This window comes from Plectrocnemia conspersa, unplaced genomic scaffold (genome assembly GCF_051122295.1).
Source record: "Plectrocnemia conspersa isolate PC_06_02 unplaced genomic scaffold, ASM5112229v1 ptg000012l, whole genome shotgun sequence".
In the NCBI taxonomy this organism is placed as follows: Eukaryota; Metazoa; Arthropoda; class Insecta; order Trichoptera; family Polycentropodidae; genus Plectrocnemia; species Plectrocnemia conspersa.
In genome coordinates, this window is record NW_028277176.1 from 13,540,823 (window position 1) to 13,559,199 (window position 18,377).

At 32.7% G+C, this 18,377-nt stretch overlaps 3 protein-coding genes across 4 annotated transcripts; 1 reads left to right on the top strand and 2 right to left on the bottom strand.

Annotated features, from left to right (window-relative positions):
* Positions 1-435: 435 nt before the first annotated feature.
* Positions 436-1,519, top strand: l(1)10Bb (BUD31-like protein). Its single transcript, XM_088200327.1, has 2 exons — positions 436-604; positions 711-1,519. Exons 1-2 carry the CDS (start codon positions 511-513, stop codon positions 1,049-1,051), a joined length of 435 nt encoding a protein of 144 aa, XP_088056453.1. The 5' UTR covers positions 436-510; the 3' UTR covers positions 1,052-1,519.
* Positions 1,520-1,547: 28 nt separating this feature from the next.
* On the bottom strand, positions 1,548-9,925 carry LOC148228274 (innexin inx2-like). Of its 2 annotated transcripts, none has more exons than XM_088200326.1 (5): positions 9,830-9,925; positions 7,316-7,575; positions 2,514-2,705; positions 2,319-2,452; positions 1,548-2,259 (listed from the first exon to the last, which is right to left on the bottom strand). In XM_088200326.1, the coding sequence occupies exons 2-5, from the start codon at positions 7,563-7,565 to the stop codon at positions 1,744-1,746; spliced, it is 1,092 nt and encodes a 363-aa protein (XP_088056452.1). In that variant the 5' UTR covers positions 7,566-7,575; positions 9,830-9,925; the 3' UTR covers positions 1,548-1,743. The 2 variants fall into 2 exon arrangements, with proteins under 2 accessions (XP_088056452.1, XP_088056451.1); XM_088200325.1 differs by lacking the exon at positions 9,830-9,925 and adding an exon at positions 7,948-8,046 and having other exon boundaries at positions 1,613-2,259.
* Positions 9,926-10,041: 116 nt separating this feature from the next.
* Srp72 (signal recognition particle 72) lies at positions 10,042-16,483 on the bottom strand. Its single transcript, XM_088200323.1, has 11 exons — positions 16,349-16,483; positions 16,017-16,251; positions 15,614-15,949; positions 12,087-12,224; positions 11,886-12,018; positions 11,640-11,816; positions 11,406-11,564; positions 11,171-11,332; positions 11,001-11,092; positions 10,731-10,931; positions 10,042-10,382 (listed from the first exon to the last, which is right to left on the bottom strand). The coding sequence occupies exons 1-11, from the start codon at positions 16,446-16,448 to the stop codon at positions 10,253-10,255; spliced, it is 1,863 nt and encodes a 620-aa protein (XP_088056449.1). The 5' UTR covers positions 16,449-16,483; the 3' UTR covers positions 10,042-10,252.
* Between the last annotated feature and the right edge of the window lie 1,894 nt (positions 16,484-18,377).

Consider the following 18,377-nt stretch of genomic DNA (forward strand, 5'->3'; position numbering starts at 1 on the left):
CTATCTCGCTTTTGTTGCAATGACAGCCGCCGATATTAAGAAAAATCTCTGACATAAAAGAGACGGAATGTGTTTTGACAGTTTGTAATACATGATAAATATTATTTTCATATTATTTAGATACAACGATTTTTTATTATTTAAATAAAATAATATTTCATTCTTATGCCTAAGTATTTTAAGTATATTCATATTTTTACAATCGACTTAAATATATTTTTCATTAGTAATAAAAAAATATATAGCTTTTTGGGTAATTTTTTGGTTATAAAATTTTAATTGTAATGACTTTGACAGTTTATAGTATAAAATAAAATTTATAATTATGATTAAATTAATAATATAATACAAGTTTTACTTCTTTTAATTGACATTATCTAAATAAAAATATTTAAGTATCATGGGCATATTATGTGCGGTTTAGATCAAAACCGCGCCAGTGACAGTTCGTCGCTGACGCTGCGGAGCAAAACATAACCTCTCTCCCGTTATAAATAGTGCTTTTCAAACATGCCAAAAGTACGCAGGAGTCGCAAGCCTCCTCCGGAAGGATGGGAGCTCATCGAGCCTACTTTAGAAGAATTAGAACAAAAAATGCGAGAAGGTTAGATTTTTCTAGAAATTTTCTCAATTGGAGGAACAAAAAAATGCCTCGATTCTTAGTTTTCCATATGTTTATGTTGTTAATTATTGATTATATTAAATTTTAGCCGAAACCGAGCCTCACGAAGGGAAGCGAAAGCAGGAATCGCTCTGGCCGATATTCAAGATACACTTCCAAAAATCTAGATATATATACGACCTGTTCTACCGCCGCAAAGCTATCAGCAGGGAGTTGTACGACTATTGCTTGAAGGAGAAGATCGCCGACGCGAACCTCATCGCCAAATGGAAGAAGTCCGGCTATGAGAACCTATGTTGTTTACGATGCATACAAACGAGGGACACAAACTTCGGTACCAACTGCATCTGCCGAGTGCCCAAAAGCAAACTGGAAGAAGGCAGAATCGTGGAGTGCGTCCATTGCGGATGCCGAGGATGCTCAGGATGAACCTTTTAAATTATTCGATAAAACACAAGTTGAATATTTTTGTAATTAAATAAAACGCGTAATTTATGCTTACGAATTTATTAGTAAGAAAGACTATAAAAACGTTTTCGTGTATTTTATTTTATATAAAATTTAAAAAAAAGGCAACATGTTTTCATTTTAATTGTAATGAATTTTATACATTTTTGATGAAGTATGAAAGAAAACAAAATTATATATACTTGTTCAACATATCCATTAGAACGTATGTTTTTATATACTTACATTACATTCGTTAGTCTTATTCTTAATTATTATATGTAAATTTAAGGCACTTTTAAGTCATTTTTGGCAAATTATTGCTCTTTTTACATAAATATCACATAATATAATGAAATTAAACCAATGAGTATTTTTTAAAACAAAGAAATCAATATATGTATACATATATTGTAAAATAAAACAGAAATATAATTAAAAATAAATCTCATCGAGTACATTTTTGTTTAATGTAGTGGCCCAGTAACTATTATTGTATTTTAACTTTTTCCATTATTGCAAAATAAAAATAATTGTTCATTTTTTAACAAAATATTAAACTTAAGTTCAATTAATATATAAATTATATAATAAGTAATCATTTAGGATGATTAAATTAACGAATAAAAAAAGAAAATTAAGTCATATTTTACAACCGTCAGTATTATGGGTCATCAAACTAACGCCGAGTGTTTCATTTTATGCTCTTTATCAAACTCAACAATCAGCTCTTTGAAAATTATCGGGTTTATATTTTTGCTCAGCATATGCAATAAAAACCATTGGCCAATACTAAACCCACTAAAAATTTTCAGTATTCTGATCCTTGAAATAGATCGCACTTTACCCATCATTAATAATGCTCTGAACTTCGGAAAGATGAATATCGCAATCCTGTAAAATGTGGCAATTGAGGAAATTACGATCAAAAAGATGAACCAGAACCAAAGAAATGCGAATAGCTTCTCATTTACGATGTTCAATGGAAGTACGCATAGCGAATCGAGTTCTTGGATTGAACCGCTGGGACCGAAGTATTTAAAATGACACTTTGTCATTTTGGGAAACGCCCAAGCCATGGGATCGACGCTGTTTGGCACCGACGGCTCGTACAAGAACGCCGCTACGGCCGGCCCGTAATTATTGAACGATCCTCTGAGCAACCAATTTATTAAATACATTTGACTCACCTAAAAAATAACCACATTTTAAAAATTAACGGTATTAAATAATTCAATTCTTTACTTACAGCGTTGATCAAGTTTAAGACTTCACAGAATGCAAATCGAAGCGCATAAAAAGTGTACGTATTTCTATCAGAGAAAAATTGAACGAGACTGTTTTTTCTTTCAGTCGTCCATTTTGAAGTATCAAAAGCTCCATCTGTAAAAAGCGTTTGTTATTCATATGAAACGGTTATAAAGGTATAATTATTTATTTTTACCTAGCTCGCTAGACAACTGCTTCAATAAGTTATTTTCCCATATCTTCCATAAAAAATATGGCAAATAAAACATTAAGCTTTGTAAAAGCAGCATGATGCACACCCATTGGTAATATCTGTGATGTATCACTTCATCTTGAACGTTAACAGGTCCGACACCGGAACTTATGACATGTTTTCCGACAACGTTTTCTGCAATAATATAAAGAAAATTGAACTATACATATCAATAAAAAAATATTTTAGCTTGAACACTGTAATTCTATAGAAAATACACCTGATTTTTAAACACAAAGTGTGTAAAAATAATTAAGGAATAAACCAATCAATCCCATACATTTTACCTCAAAAAATTAAAACATAAATAAAATATTGTCCGGCAAAAGCTGCAAAAATTAGAAACTTCTGTAAAAAAGTATTATATTCATTTTCATTTTATTTTACTGTCTATTATATAACATATTCGTTCTTTACTTTTTTTCGAAGAATTTTTAAAAGGAGTTATAATTTTTTCTAAATTTTAATTTACTGCTGTAGTTTTTATTATATTGATATGATAAAAACTACAGCAGTTATCGTCTCCTCAGATTTTGTTACAACCCATATGCATATATTATATGTATTATTTATATTTTGATGAAATCCAACGCAGTACTTAGCTTTGAGGATGGCAAGATTTGTGTATTGCGCCTTTTTTCTCTCTATATATTTATATTGTTGCTTAAATTTGTAACGGAATTCAACACGCTACTTAGCTATTTGAGATGCAAGGGCTTGCATATCGCCCTTTTTTTACTTGCATCTCTATTGCTGACGTTTCAACCACCAATGTTGGGGTCATCATCTTAGGCGAAATCTGGACTTTATCATAGCCGCCAGTCTTTTCAGCTGCGTCGTCCATGATTCGATTTTGTGATTTTTCAAATCACGCCCAACGGTTCTTTATATTATAAATACATTGCACTGTCTGGTTATAAGAGAGCAATGGACTGCATTACTGTGTTATGCTGTATAAATATGTCAGGTACTGACGAAAAAAGCTGGTCATTGGAAAAGTTGCTAAACCTCAATGTTTTAAGGGACTAAGAATGGGAGGTTTACCTGTGGAGTAGCGAGCAACCAAAAAGTGTGAATAGCTCCTGATTTTTTTCGGAATTGGGTTACAAGTTGGGATGTAGAACTACAACATTAGAAAAGTAAAATTTTACTACTCGTTAATAATTGTGGGGCACATCCTCATTTAGACAATTTAGAAAATATAAAGCTGAAATTTCTTCACCCGAACTCAATATTGTTACTGCAACAAATGGACATGGGAGTATTAAAAAATTTTAAGACATTATATTGAGGAAAAGTTGGAATCAATTGAAGAAAATTTATTCACAATTTTCTTGTCAGTCAAAAGTACAGTTTGTCGCTGATAGTTGGCGAGCCATCAAAACCAACACCATCTTTGCTTTGCTGCTTTGGCTTAACCCATTACCTGTCATGATCCCCATTTGGAGTACCAGACTTTTATTGCTCTAGTTTATGGTACTTGCTGAAATATTGCAACTATACTCTATTTGCTTTAATACAGTCAGTTCAGTTCGATCCATTTTATCATAATTTATAATTGAGAAAGAGGTGGCAAGTTTGTGTTTACGCCCCTACTATTATCTCTAAAGCACACAATATGGATAAACGTTTGTAATACTTATCATTACTCCGATTGATTGATAAATATAAAAAATATAGTAATGATTTTAATTTCTATAAATTTGTTCAAAATATAAACAGGAATAATAATTAGCGTGATTTAGAGCTAATAGTAGGTAGTATTTAACAATTAGTACCGAAATCTCATGCATTTGAAGATATCTAAATCGTCATATTTCCATTTCTTAGAAATTGGCGGCTTATTTGCCACAAATTTTATTGTACGGTTTCATATAAGTGCTCTTTAAAATAATTTCTATTTGACTTTTTTCGTGTAATTTTTGATGCAATATTCCATGATCCCAATTGGAAACGTTTATAAACAAATCTATTTTATAAAGTGGTAGTGTTTTTTTCGTTAAAATATTTTACTAAACCTATTTTTCAGTAAAAAAGAACACATACACTACCAGTCAAAAGTTTAAGACCAAAACCTGCAATGACGTTCATAGTAACGAAGTCACCTTTATTTATTATAACTATTAAAAATATTGTTACCCAATTAAAAAATATACTATTTTCTGTATTATCTATAATAATATTATGGCATTTTTTTAGACTCACTCTTTCTTATTCTACACAAGAGACAATCGTGACTAATCCGGTCCAGCTGTTAAATATGCGATGGCGAGAGTTTAACAACTCTTTTAATTTTGTATCTATGCACATTCATTTACGTGTATTCCAAACTATACAAATAATAATATGGAAAAAAATTGTCCCTTTTTTCATTTAGCTTCGTCTTATTGAACTTACTACTATTGGACTGTTTACATGGGTTGGTTTTGTGGGCGTTAAAAATAAAAATCTCTTGCTATGTTATGGAGAAATAATTTGATTTTTCAACAGGACAACGCTCCCAAACACTTCTAAATTGTGCAGGGGGTTTCTATTGTACAAATAAAATAATAAAACAGAATATTATAAAATATGATTTGGCCACCCCAAACACCAGATTTAAATTTAATTGAGCTCTTAGGGGATGAGCTTGGTTAGAAAATTTGCCAGCACTCATTAAAAAAGTAAGCCGAATTCGCCTCATTAGTGACCCTAGCACTTGAGCACATGCTTCCCATCGACAGAGCCGATGGTCCGCTTCCAGTCTTCACCTGGGTCATCCCGGTTGACGACCGCGGTTGGTTTCCCAGTCCGGAGCTATTGATGGTCTCCCGGCATCACTATCTTTTGTTTGAGACAAGAGGAAGGATATACTTGGGTAGGGGAAAGCCAGTGGGCATATCGCGCTCTGCTGTATTTGCATCTCTAGGTAGAGATGTGTATGTGTCGGCACAATGTCGCACCTGCGTGTGTGGAATGATCGCTGCTGAAGGCAGACTGTGTAAAAATAGTGTTTCGTGTAATGGGCGAGGGCTCGTTCTTTTCAGCGCGAGCCCTCCCCCTGTCGTTGTATTAATGCGAGGTGCGTCCGCTATGTTCTGATGTGTCTTCGCATTAGTCAGCTCGTGACGCATGTGAGTGTGCAGAGTTTGAGACTCTGAAGCTGTAAAAAAGGTAAGCTTAATTAATGGATCGTCGACGCGTCCAGTCGAACCTGTTATTTTATATTTTAAATGAAGTTAAATTTATTTATTTTTAAATTAAAACTATGATTTAAAACTTAAATGAAAAAATAAAAACTAAAGCAAATATAAAAATAAAAGTCAAAATTAATAAATATGTTGAAAAAGTGTTAGTGAGCTGCGCATTCAGATGTGTCTGTTGAAAAAATATAATGAAAATATTATGTTATTTGGACGTTTAAAAAGGATAGGCTATTAATTTTGGATAGGATATATCTGGTGCGCGAGCTATGTAAAGATGTACCTATGCTTTATGAGAGGAACAAAGAGAACCACCATCAGAAGCCCAAAACTGAAACTATGAGACAAAGACTACAGAGAAAAACTGTAAGCAGAGAGTGAGAGGCGAATTTAATTTATATTGCAGGTGCTAGTAAAATTATATGATTTCAGCTTTTCTATATGTAGTCATATATACATTTACATGCAATGTATACATGTTAGAGTGAATTCGTATTTTTCTATAAAGTTATATTTTCACTAGTGAAGTTCAAATACATTTTCACCAGTAAATATATATTTCTACTAGTGAAAATATAATTTAGCTGATAGGCACTAATATACTGCTCTAAAATGCCTATGAAACTAAATTTAACAGTTGCGAAACGTCCATTTGCTGTTCAAACCCAAACATAAACTAATGAAAGTACTAAAACTAATTATAGTTTTAGAACTTTCATTAGGTCAAGTCTAAAATACAAACTAAGCCAACTCATCTCTCAGGGAAAATAAGCGGAAGAAGAAATATAGACAGACATTACATATCACATATTGTTCCATAAATATGAGTGTTTATCATATATTCAAACCACTTATAATATAAAGTATTGGTCAACATATATTCAAACCGAATTTTGATCAACAGGAGGGCGCAAGAATAATTATCACTTCTCAGAAGTCAAAAATTCAGTAAACAAAGTATTTTATATTTATTCTTAATAAGGGATAATGACGCGTGAAGAGACTCCCTAAAAGGTCGCTAGCGTTTAAAAGGTTAAGACTTTTTATAACAGAATCGAATGAAGCATATCTAAACCGAATTTTGCAGTGGGATTGCTCGGTAACGAGCGTTCCCACTGCCACAGCGCCGACACGATTTTATTGTTTTCGATGTGGTTTTTAATCGGGACCCCCATGAATTTAGCCAGAAAAATGCATGTCATTTAATAAAATTCCAACTTTTGCCACGCCCAAAAAAAGAGGAAATGATGTCCCCTAACACCAGACAGGCTATAATTGATGAATTAATTTTTTTATAGTTGAAATGTATTATGTATGTACATTATTTTCATGTCTGATATTTGAATGACTTGTTATAATTGTTTATTCAAGATTATTTTTATTAGTATTATTATCTTATTTTTTAATAGTTTAATTAATAGTTAAAATAGTTTTATTTTAATTTATATATAATATAATTTATATTTCTGTGTAAAAATAAGTCTCACCACTCAATATATAATCCTGAAACGACCTTCTCTCATTTACTCCATTATAATTACCCAATATCAATACACAACTGACCTTTTGGAGATTTTTTCAAGGTGAAAGTTCCATGTAACCAGCAATACGAGTTGAGAATATTTTTTAATTTGTCATTTTCGGCCACACAATATATCGGATCACCGAAGAACTGCTTGGTACTGATGATAAGAAACGAACCCAATAAAAAGAACACCGTGACACGGTAATGCATTTTAAACACTCCATTATCAATGGATGTCTTGTAGGCGTTTCGTAAATATGCAGACGGACTTTCGATTTTAATTTCCATTCGAAAAATTCTGAAAAAAGAAATATAAATATACCGTAATTGTGAGAAAAAGTGACAATTCTCAATATATTATTTCATTAAAAACATGTATATTTTTTTCAATAATAAGCAGCAATAAAATTGTGCCTATGATAATTATCATATATGGTGAAATTATTTCAGCTATCAAGAGCCAAGTTAACAAAATTACTTGTATTTACTATAAAGGTACGTGCAATAGATTGAAGATTTCCCCTGAGATTTATCTCGTTTACTAATATAATGAAAAGTATTTAATTACATTTTTCGTAAATTTAACCTCTTAAGATAAAAATCTTAATAGAAACAATAAATGAACTCCATTCTAATTCATTAAAAGTCATATATATAGACGTCTACTTACATATATTACGAGATAAATCGAGATTAAACGATTGCAAAACGTCGTCCTACCTACGATCGTCACAAAAACGGCGCCTATTGTTTTAGACCAAAAAGTCAGGGTTGCCAACTAGCAAAATTTTAAGAATTTAAATTATATAAAACATGAAAATGCCAACTATCTTATTATCATTTAAATTTAAAAATAACTGATTCTTATTTTATTTAAGAACTGTAACTTGTTTTATGTAATTAACTCATAAGCTACTTTTTGTATGTAAATAATCGTGTAATATACATCTTTAACGCTTAATTTATATAAACATTATTTTTTAACTATCAATGATATCTAGATCATAAGTCGGATAGTAAGGAAAATCTCAGTTGTAATTAAAGTTCAGTATATATTATACAAATAATATTCACCAAATTTTATCAAAAATTGAGTATCATTTTTTGTGATAATGCTTTAAATTTCTCACGAGAAAACTATAAAAAGTACTGCTACTAATTTATATTTGATATTTAATATATGAACCATGAAGACAGTATCTAAATTATAATATTACAATTACTAAGTCTTATTTTTGATGATCTAAAATTTAGAAAATAAAAATATGTATTATTTTCATATAAGATACTTATTATTGTATTAATTTTTAATGTTGATATTGAATATTAATATTTTAGTAGAATGGCAAGTTATGAATGCGATATTAGAAAGTAAAACATTAAAAATTTTCAGTTTGCATAAGTAACTGTATCTCTAAATTTTTATATTTACCCCTTTCACCGCGACTAATATTTTTGCACGTCATTTCAAAATTTACTAATATGTGGGGCCATGCCATAAGTTATTTAAATATTATTTCAATAAATTCAAGTGCTTTTCAACCTTAAATTATAAAAAAAACATATTACAAAGCTCAAAGGTTCATGACACCTTTAGGTGCCCAATGCATACTGGCGATTTTCTTTTTGACTTCTATATGTGTTATCCGCGGTCAAAGGGTAATACATAAAACTCGTGTTTAGGATTAATTTAAACAAAAAGTATCGTCGCTCAGGCAAAAAGTCATAAACTAGTAAATAATGAATGGAAGTTGGGGGATACCCAGACTCGGTAAAAAAAACCGTATCTGTTTGTCGATACCCGAATACGAAGACGACATCTAATGCAAAAGAATGTTGGTTTGTAACGTTGTCAATATAAAGCTCTGAAAATAATTCGATCTGTATGTAAAAATATAACATAAACTAAATTAATTTTGATAATATACGAATCTCTAATTCCGGAACATATATTCGTGCGGAACATGGATCCGAACAATCCGGCACTGTCCCGCAGGATCCGGGACGAATGGTCACCCTATGTATGTACCTATATATTATATTGTTGATGTTTTTTTATTATTTATTTTACTTTATTAATTTTTGTTTCTTAAAAAAATAATTAAGATGAAAAAATCTAAAAATGGTTTTTCTATAATTTTGTAGACGGATTAATATTTTTGAATGTTAGGTTAGGTGGAGAACAAATTTAAAATTCGTAAGTTAGTGAAAAATATTGTTGGGTTAATAACTAAAAGATCGTCGACCATTAATCTATTATAGATACAGCAATTGCTATACTATCTTAAGACTATATAATTAGAATTTTTGAATTAATTATTATTTACTATTATATTTAAAGAAATATGAATTTTGAATTTTTAAGAAAAAAAAATATTCAAGTTAATAAAAAACTAAATCAGATATTTTATTGTTATTCTTAAACTTTACAAAGTATGAGACTAGGAGATAATGATTTTAAAAGCGAAAGAACTTACTATACGAAAAAAATAATTAATGTTCAATTTTAAATATATGGAATATAACATAGCTTTATTATATATTATGCATACCAGAAATGAATCGGATTATGTAATATTTTCCTGCCCTTACTCAAATAAAAAATATATTGACACAGATAATTACTTCCCAAAGGATGATTTAACACTAGTTTAATTTTATATTATGGTTAATTTATATAAGTTTTGTGGTGTGGTTGGGGAAACATATTGATTCAAGTTTAGACATGTTTAATTTACGGAATATTATATTAAAAATACTATTATTTAATATATTTAAGATTTTTTTATTGTAAAACTATCAAATACAAAACGTTATTTGTAAAGTGCCGCAAATCAATGATTATTTCAATTAATATAAATTTTTATTGGTGTTGCCATTACAAATTTTACCATAAAAAATATTTAATAAAAAACTGCAATTTTATAATTTGATCGCAAGATATATATTTGAAAAAGTTTATCTATAATACACCTCTACCACTTTCCCCCCTTTCCTTTTTTCTTCTGTTGCTTTTTCTTCTGCCATCCGGGCTCGCTCGGAGTTGTCTGTTTTTCGACGACACGTGGACTTTTTCCCATATTAGGCTGTTGTTTAGTCATATCGCTGAAATAACATTAAAATAATATATAAATAAGCATTTAAAATAACACATTACCAACTTATTAATCATTTAACATAAATAGTAAAATTTTGTGGTTTAAATGAATGATTATTTATTGCAAATATAATTAAACCACATAAATTGAAAACATTATCTTGTAGTTTCCGATAAATATTGTTATACATGCTTAAGGAGTTTAAAAATAGTTTATCAGTATTTTATTTATATTATGTATATGGATTTTAAAAACTAAAATTTCAGTGTAATCGATTAGGGATTGTGTTGAGAAAATGTGTGAAGTATTATTTATAATGTGATTTTAACTTATATTTTTCTGAAGCAACACTTACTATTGATCTGTAGCACCGGTAGTCATACCCTGACTGCCTTTGATGACCTCTCGATTACCACGATTACCGCGCCGCTTTCTAAAAGCTGTCCTTTCGTATCTCGGCAACCATCTTTCAGGATCAGGCGGTACTGCAAGATCTACGTTCGTTGGCAATTTAGACTTTCGCTTTTTCTTCTTCTTATTTTCAGTTTTTGGTGTGCTATAAAAACAAATGTGTGATAATTTTACATCAATCAAAATAATAAACTGTTTTATGGATTATAAATACCCAGGCGATTGTTCTTGACGAGTAGACTTTTTAACGACCTTAGCTCCCATCATCCAGTTGGATGCTTCTAATGAATCGACATCGACTTCGTTCTTTAATAATAATTAATCATTAGATGCCTGTTTATTAAATGAAAGAATATAAATATAGTGAAAGTATTATATACAAACCTCTGAATTTTTTAAAGGAGTTGCATCGGCTATTAATGAAAAAGCTTTGATTGGATCTGTGGGGGCAGTGGCTAGGGCGAGACGAACTAAAGCTCGAGTGCTCGGTGTACTTCCAGGGCCTCCGTGCTTGGTACGCCAAGCTTCTTCGACATATCTCTTCTGCTGCAAAATTAATGTTATACGTCTATAATATAATATAGAAATGCAGTATTATATATTAAATAAAAAATCTTACTTCGTTTCCTTCCAAATGTCCCATCGCTTCTTTGAACAGCGCAGTAACAGCTTCTCTATTATTATCGGCCAAGTAAAGAGTTACTAGCGTACCAATCACACCAGGTTTGAACTTCAATTCAGGACTTTCGAGCAATTTAATACCCAATTTGCGATCACCCTATAATAAAAATAAATAAATTTTAATTCAATTTAATTAATCTTTACAATTTTAATTTATATCACAGTATTATACTTGAGATAGAAGCAATTGAACAGTGGCGAGCTTCAAATCAGCGTGTTTTTGCAATAAAGCTATCGCTTGAGCGTTCTTTCCGTCTCTGAACAACAAAGACGTTTCAATAAGCACTGCTTCTTTTTCCATGGAGTATTCTTTGATCAGCTTTGAACACAATTGTTTGCAATGTTCATTCTGTAAATATACATTTTATAAATAAATATACTTCACCATTGACTGAATTCAATATAAAATAATAATAACCTGATTTGAGTAGACAGATAATAAAGCCTGATTGTACAGAATGGTTCGCTTCTGTTTAGATGTTAATTTATGTTCAAGGCCTTCTTGCGTTGCTACTTTAATACGTTTACGAGAGTCGAACACGTTGGTTTCCCTAATTTAAAAGATTTTTAATGAACGTTCTAAAACATAGCAATATTATAAATATAAAGTAAGGCATACTTATTCATAACGACTAAATTATTGCTAGCTATAGCGCTCAGCGCTTGATCGGAAGGCTTGTTTTTTAAGACAGCTTGATACAAACTCGTAGCTTCTTTATCTTTACCTTGGCTCTGATAGCAATATCCTTTCTGGACTCTGAAATCAATAAAAACATAAGTATTACTTAACACTTGGGCTATGGGTATAAATATCATTAAAAAAACTGTTGTAGTGGGAAAGTTTTGCGTTTTTCGGAAAGTGACTATAGCTTCTAAATTGGTTAGATGTAGGGCTTCCAAACCAGGTAAGATCCGGAACCAGGGCCCCAGGTACCCGTGTGTTTAAAGGAACGGAGAACTGGGTAATTTTTAACGGGTACCTGGTTCTTTTCATTTCAATATAATGTTTAATTTTTTTAAATTAAACATCTGTAGTCACATGATTTTAAAGAAGCAAAATTTTTGGTCTTTTTTTTATTTTGCAAAACCGATTTAGAAATTAGTTAAACCCTTCCGGATAACGATATTCGGTGCTTCGAAGAAGTCCGTAATAATCACAGCTGCATACAAAGTAGGTAGTGATAAGCGGGGTATCGAAAAGATAAAATGAATTATGATTAACCCTTTCTATGCCACGCGCATCATATGATGCGCAACTAAATCGATTCTCTCACGCCATGCGCATCTTCGTTTTTTAAAGAAAAGGAAAGGTAAAAGTTGGCAATGTATTTTTTAAAAACCAGTTTGAATTAATAGTAAACGATATCAGTGATTTTATTTATAGAATTTGCGATGAAACAGCGGTATATATATATAATTATAAAGTCACGCCTTGATTTTAGTCGTTTGAGACTGTGACCAAAAACGTTCATTCATTAACAATGAGACAAACATGCACAAGAGGGATTTCTTTTGACCACACAACACGGGTCGTTAAGAGAATCCCTTTTGTAACAAAACGGTACGGACGCAATGCAAACCCTTTCCTTAGAATTCGAAAGTCTCGAGCCGAGCAAAAAACTGGCTTTCGAAATACAATGCAGCGATTGGTTGGGAGATCGATGCACAATCGTGATTGGCCAGCTAGCTTGCATCCCCTTAAAGGATATAAGCCCGGACTCCGACGAGGAGACGGCAGACGATCCGAGACACGAGACGGCCCACGGAGACGGCTGAGGCACGAGACAAGAGACGTCACCAGCAGAGCCAGCGTCGCAAACGACCAGAGAGTCAAGATCTACCAGCAGCCATCCGGAGGAACCAGCCACGCTCCCTCACCGGCAGACCTGCAGATCACACCTGACACGCAGCCACAGAGCCCTGAGACATCATCACCTGCACACCTTCATCGCAAGACACGTCACGCCGTAATCGTCCAGTCAGTTGTAATTATAACTTAATAAACAATCTAATAGAATTCACCGAAGTCTCATTGGCCGTGAGGTCAATCACCCCTAGGGCTACGCCCCCTAAAAAACTATTGAAATTGAAGGACGCGGGGATTAGATTACCTATGAGTGTAGATGAATAGTCGAATATTAAACATAAAAGGTTTTTAAACATAATTATACGAATTTGGAATTAATTCTGACAGCAATGTAGTTGCATCTACACACGATGGTGCAACAGTGATGAGAAGATATGAAAATCTAATTGACACCGAAGTTCAACTTTGTTATAATCACGGCATTTATTTAGCAATAATGGACGTTTTTTATAGACATTAAATTAGACGATCTGGTAGTATTTCAATTCGATCACGAAAACGAGTCTGATGAAGACGAACCAGTCTATTATTATAGTTTTTATGAGGAATATAACAGTTCGGATATTGATAATTGTCAGCGAAAAGATATTCAGTTTGATAAAAAAAATTCGACAGTAATCTTTTTAAATATTCTGGGATACGAAATGCTATGTTACAATAGTATGTTTTAGAACAAGAGAAAAGGTAATTATCGTTAATTTTAGATTGCAAAAAAAGATGGAATTCTTCGATACCGATTTCAGAACGATTTTTGAAAATCAACGAAAGGCTCTCGTTGATGTCGCAAAAGTTTATATAATAATATTAATTTTTTGATTATTGAAAATTTAATACACATTTTGAAACCTCTAAAATTCGGTATAAAAGAACTAAATAAATTGGATATGAATATTTCAACTTCCGAAGGAGTGTTAATTTTTTTATTGGGTTAATTGAAAAAAATTCAATGTTCTTTTAGTATAGAGTTATACAAAGTTTTAATTCGGAGAATATTAGAAAGTAGAAATAAAAATTCAGTTTCATTGTTAATATATCTTCAAACTGCAAGGCTTCCCGATTCAATTAAAATATATAGTTCAAAATCTGTTGTAGTATCGTATGCGATTTTATTGTGCAAAGACTATTTCCACAAATCAACGAGAATGATGTTGAGTTAATAGAAAATAATTCAGAAAAAGTTATGGTTGAAAAAACTTCGGACACTGAATTGTTAATTCAAGAAATGAAAAAAGCGTTAATTCTTTTACAAATGATACCAAAACTACAAAAGAAATTGATTTGTGGAATTTACCAAAACATTTCAAGCTTCTGGAATCGATTGGTAAACGAAGTCCAATCTTAGAAACACTTTAATTTCTTGCTGTCCTACATAGAATTAAATAGATTTGTTGAGAGTTATTCATGAAGTGTTCACTATTCTAACCAACGCACGCTCGCACTTAAACTGTCCAACAGTTTAGGCGCGAGCGAGATATTTTATAAGATATTTCGAAAATAATAATTTACTGCCCATTTATATTTATAAATATTATAATATTTTTCCCATGACCATAATTTTGATTATCCTATATTTTTATTCTGACCATAAGCTATTTTCATTCTAACCATGTGATATTTATTCTTACCCTGAATAATATAATTAGAAACAGGATGTTTATAACATTATTACCGAATTATGATTTTTATTCTGACCCAAAATCGATATGAATTCTGACCATTTAATTTGTTGCCATTAGAAAACATCATATTTAACAAAAGCGTTTTACAAACGAATTCCTGAGAAAGACATAATATTTAGAAGAGCAATAACGACGTAAATAAAAAAAAATTGTAACTAAATTTTATTACTGTTTGTCACTTTTTATACAATATATTATGATCTTCGATATATGGCAGAACAATACACATTGTCTCGTTTAACAGTTATTGCAATTTAATTAATCAGTTATTATAATTGTAAGCAAGAAGAGACAACAATGGTTTCGCCTAAAGAGGGTCACCCGGGAACATATTTATACATTAGAGGCTCAGTTTGACAATATATCCATTGGTTTAAATAAGCATTTTCTAACAAGTGGACATTTGTATAATTATATTTTTAGCAAGAAGAAAATGAAAATCCTAGAAAAATTATGTCTGTTTGGTGGGATATTCAAAGAGTTACTCATTATGAGCTGCAACCAATAACGCAAACTATCGAAAAAGGACAGCACCGGCAAACAGAAGAGTTGTCATTTCTCGTGTGACTTTACAATTTAAATATTACAATGTTATATTACTTGATGATCCCCGTTTCTTCGGCGAGTTCTTCTTCGCCTCCGCCATCTTCGTTGATATACTCTTCAGCTAAGGTCTCAGCTTTTTGCAACAATCTCAGCGCTTCCAGTATCTGACCTTGCACAGTCGCCTTGCAAGCCGCGTTATATACGACTTCATACTTTGACACTTCGGACCACTGCTGAGAAACTTTTACATCATTCTCTGATAAATACGTATAAACGGCAGACATATTAGTCTGTCTCTCGTCTTCGTATTCGTCGCTCGTATTTTTTACTATGTCACGATACAAAGTGAAACAGTCGTTATATTGTTCTAATCTATAAAGGATTTGAGCCCTGAAAATAAATCAATGTAATATAACGCACAGTTAAATGTTATATTGTAAATAAACAAGTCAAATACTTTAATTCTTTGAGCGGAGGCGTGATTTCAGTTACGGATTCGACCGTTTGAAGCGCATCCTTGAGCATATTGAGTCTGTATTGGACGTACGCTTTCTCGAACACAAAATTGGATACGATCTGTTGATACTTTGAATTGTTGATCAAGTTCAATGCATCTTTAAAATTGGAAAGCTGGATCCAACAAACTATCTTGCAATGCAAGGCTTTAGCGTCATCGGGCGTCGATTGAAGAACTGTAAATCGTTTTCAACGAACGAATTTAAGGTTATGGGTAATTTGACACATATGTGAAAGTATGAGAGAACGAAATCGAGATTAACGTATGTTTACTTTTGTTGCATAATTTAAGTCCGCGGTCATAGTCGCCTTGTAAACCGCATTTATGCAATTCGCTAAACGTGGCAGCCAAATTTTGATCGGCGGCCACCATTTCGCTGGCGTCTGACACTTGACAGTTCGAATGTCAGGCCGCCAACCGCGCAGGGCTGCCAACGTAAAATTCACGATGCACACGTGGAACTTGTCATCCTAAAACATGCGCGCTTAAATCGTAAAAATATCTACCATCGCATGTACGTGTGTATAATATTATACCTAGAACTTTAAATAATTGACAATTTTCTTCTTAAATCAATTCTTTAATAGAAAAATATACAACTTTTTTTATAAAACGTGTATTTTTTCATTAAAACATTCATAGCATATATATGCTCTTTTATAAAAATTATATTTAATTTTACATACTTCAGCATTATTTACGTTGTCACCACACGTCGGCAAAGCGCATTAAAACAAATTATTAAAAAAAAAATTGTTAGTGTTTTGAGATTACTTTTAATAATTTTCTTTCTGGAATTATACTTTTATTGTTCTGGTAATTATTAGCATATCATATACGTGTTTCACTGACATTAACGAAATTTTATAATTACGATTAAACTCCGGTCATTTGTTTCGAACTCTGTTATTTTTATATTAATGATGTTGTCTTAACACTGCTGTTTTTCTTAATATTGAATGTTCTTGTGGTGTTTAGTTAGCTCAATGTGGCCGTTATCGCCAACCAACCTCCGTTCCGCGAGTTGTTGATCCTCAGCGCCCCGTTGTCATGCCGCCCCCGTTGGCTCTAAGCCCATCCCCGTCAGCCTAGTCCTTACGCGCCCTCCTGATCTAAAGATCATAGAGGACGTAGTCCTTGAGCCTCTCTGGTCGTCTAGTGGCTCGTCGGGGTCGCTCAGGGGGTCGCTCAGGGGGCCGATCGTCTTCTCTCAACGGCTGCCCGTTGTTCATCAAGCCTGGAGCCAAGCTGCAGGTCCGTGGAAGGTCCATCGCCTGACTGTACAATTCAGGTTGAGCGTCGAGCTGCTCACTCTGATCACCTCTGCTCGATTTAGGGAACGCCCTCAGGTCTAGAACGTGCTTGTTCATCCCGTCCACTGCAACCGTGTTCGGCGAGATTATCGCTGTGACTCGCCCAGTGCGCCATTCGCTCGTACAGCTGGTTGGACTCGGCTTCACTAATACCCGGTCTCCAGGATGGAATCTCGACGCTCGGCCCGCTTCCTCTCTGTGTTGTGGACTCTTTAGAGGATGTCGCCAGTCGTAAGTATGCGCCGCCGCCGCATACTTACGACTGGCAAAATATTCCAAGATGGATTTGAACAAAAATTTCTGTGATGAGCTTTTTTAGTTCTCTCAGGAATTTGTCCTCCCCAAACCAAAAATTTCCAAATGACCTTTTTTATGATCCTGGGGCGCTGAATATTCTTGGACCGGCCCTACATGAAATTGACCCTAGCGTCAACTCAACCGCGAATTTCGAAGCTTGTTAATAAGCTAAAATCTCAACCATCGCACTAAATATGATTAAATATAAATTAAAATAAATATATTATTGTATAAGTTTAATAAACAATAAATCCAGAACTTGGCGGCACTCTGGTAACACTTACGTGACAGACACATTCTCTTGCCGACTTTGGCGGGATCCTACGGCCAGTGCGGCCTCGTGCACTATCAAATCATTTTTATTTAAACATGTAATTATATACCAATAAAATACTACTGCAGCGGCTTAATATGTGTTTATTTGCCATCCGTCACTAAACATGGTTTTGGGTCACTTGATTTCTATAAATACTGCTCTGAACGCTTGGGACATTGAGTCACAAACAGTAAGATTTTGCGTAATAAAACCGAGTGCACCTGCATAAACAAAGAAAGACGTGGATTAATTAGTATATTAGAACCGTTCACGTTTGCTTGAGCTGCAAATTAAAAAAAATAGAAAGGAAAGATTACAAAGATAATTTATATTGTAAACAGCCTTTCAGCTGACTTGTTCATTGCCATCATCACC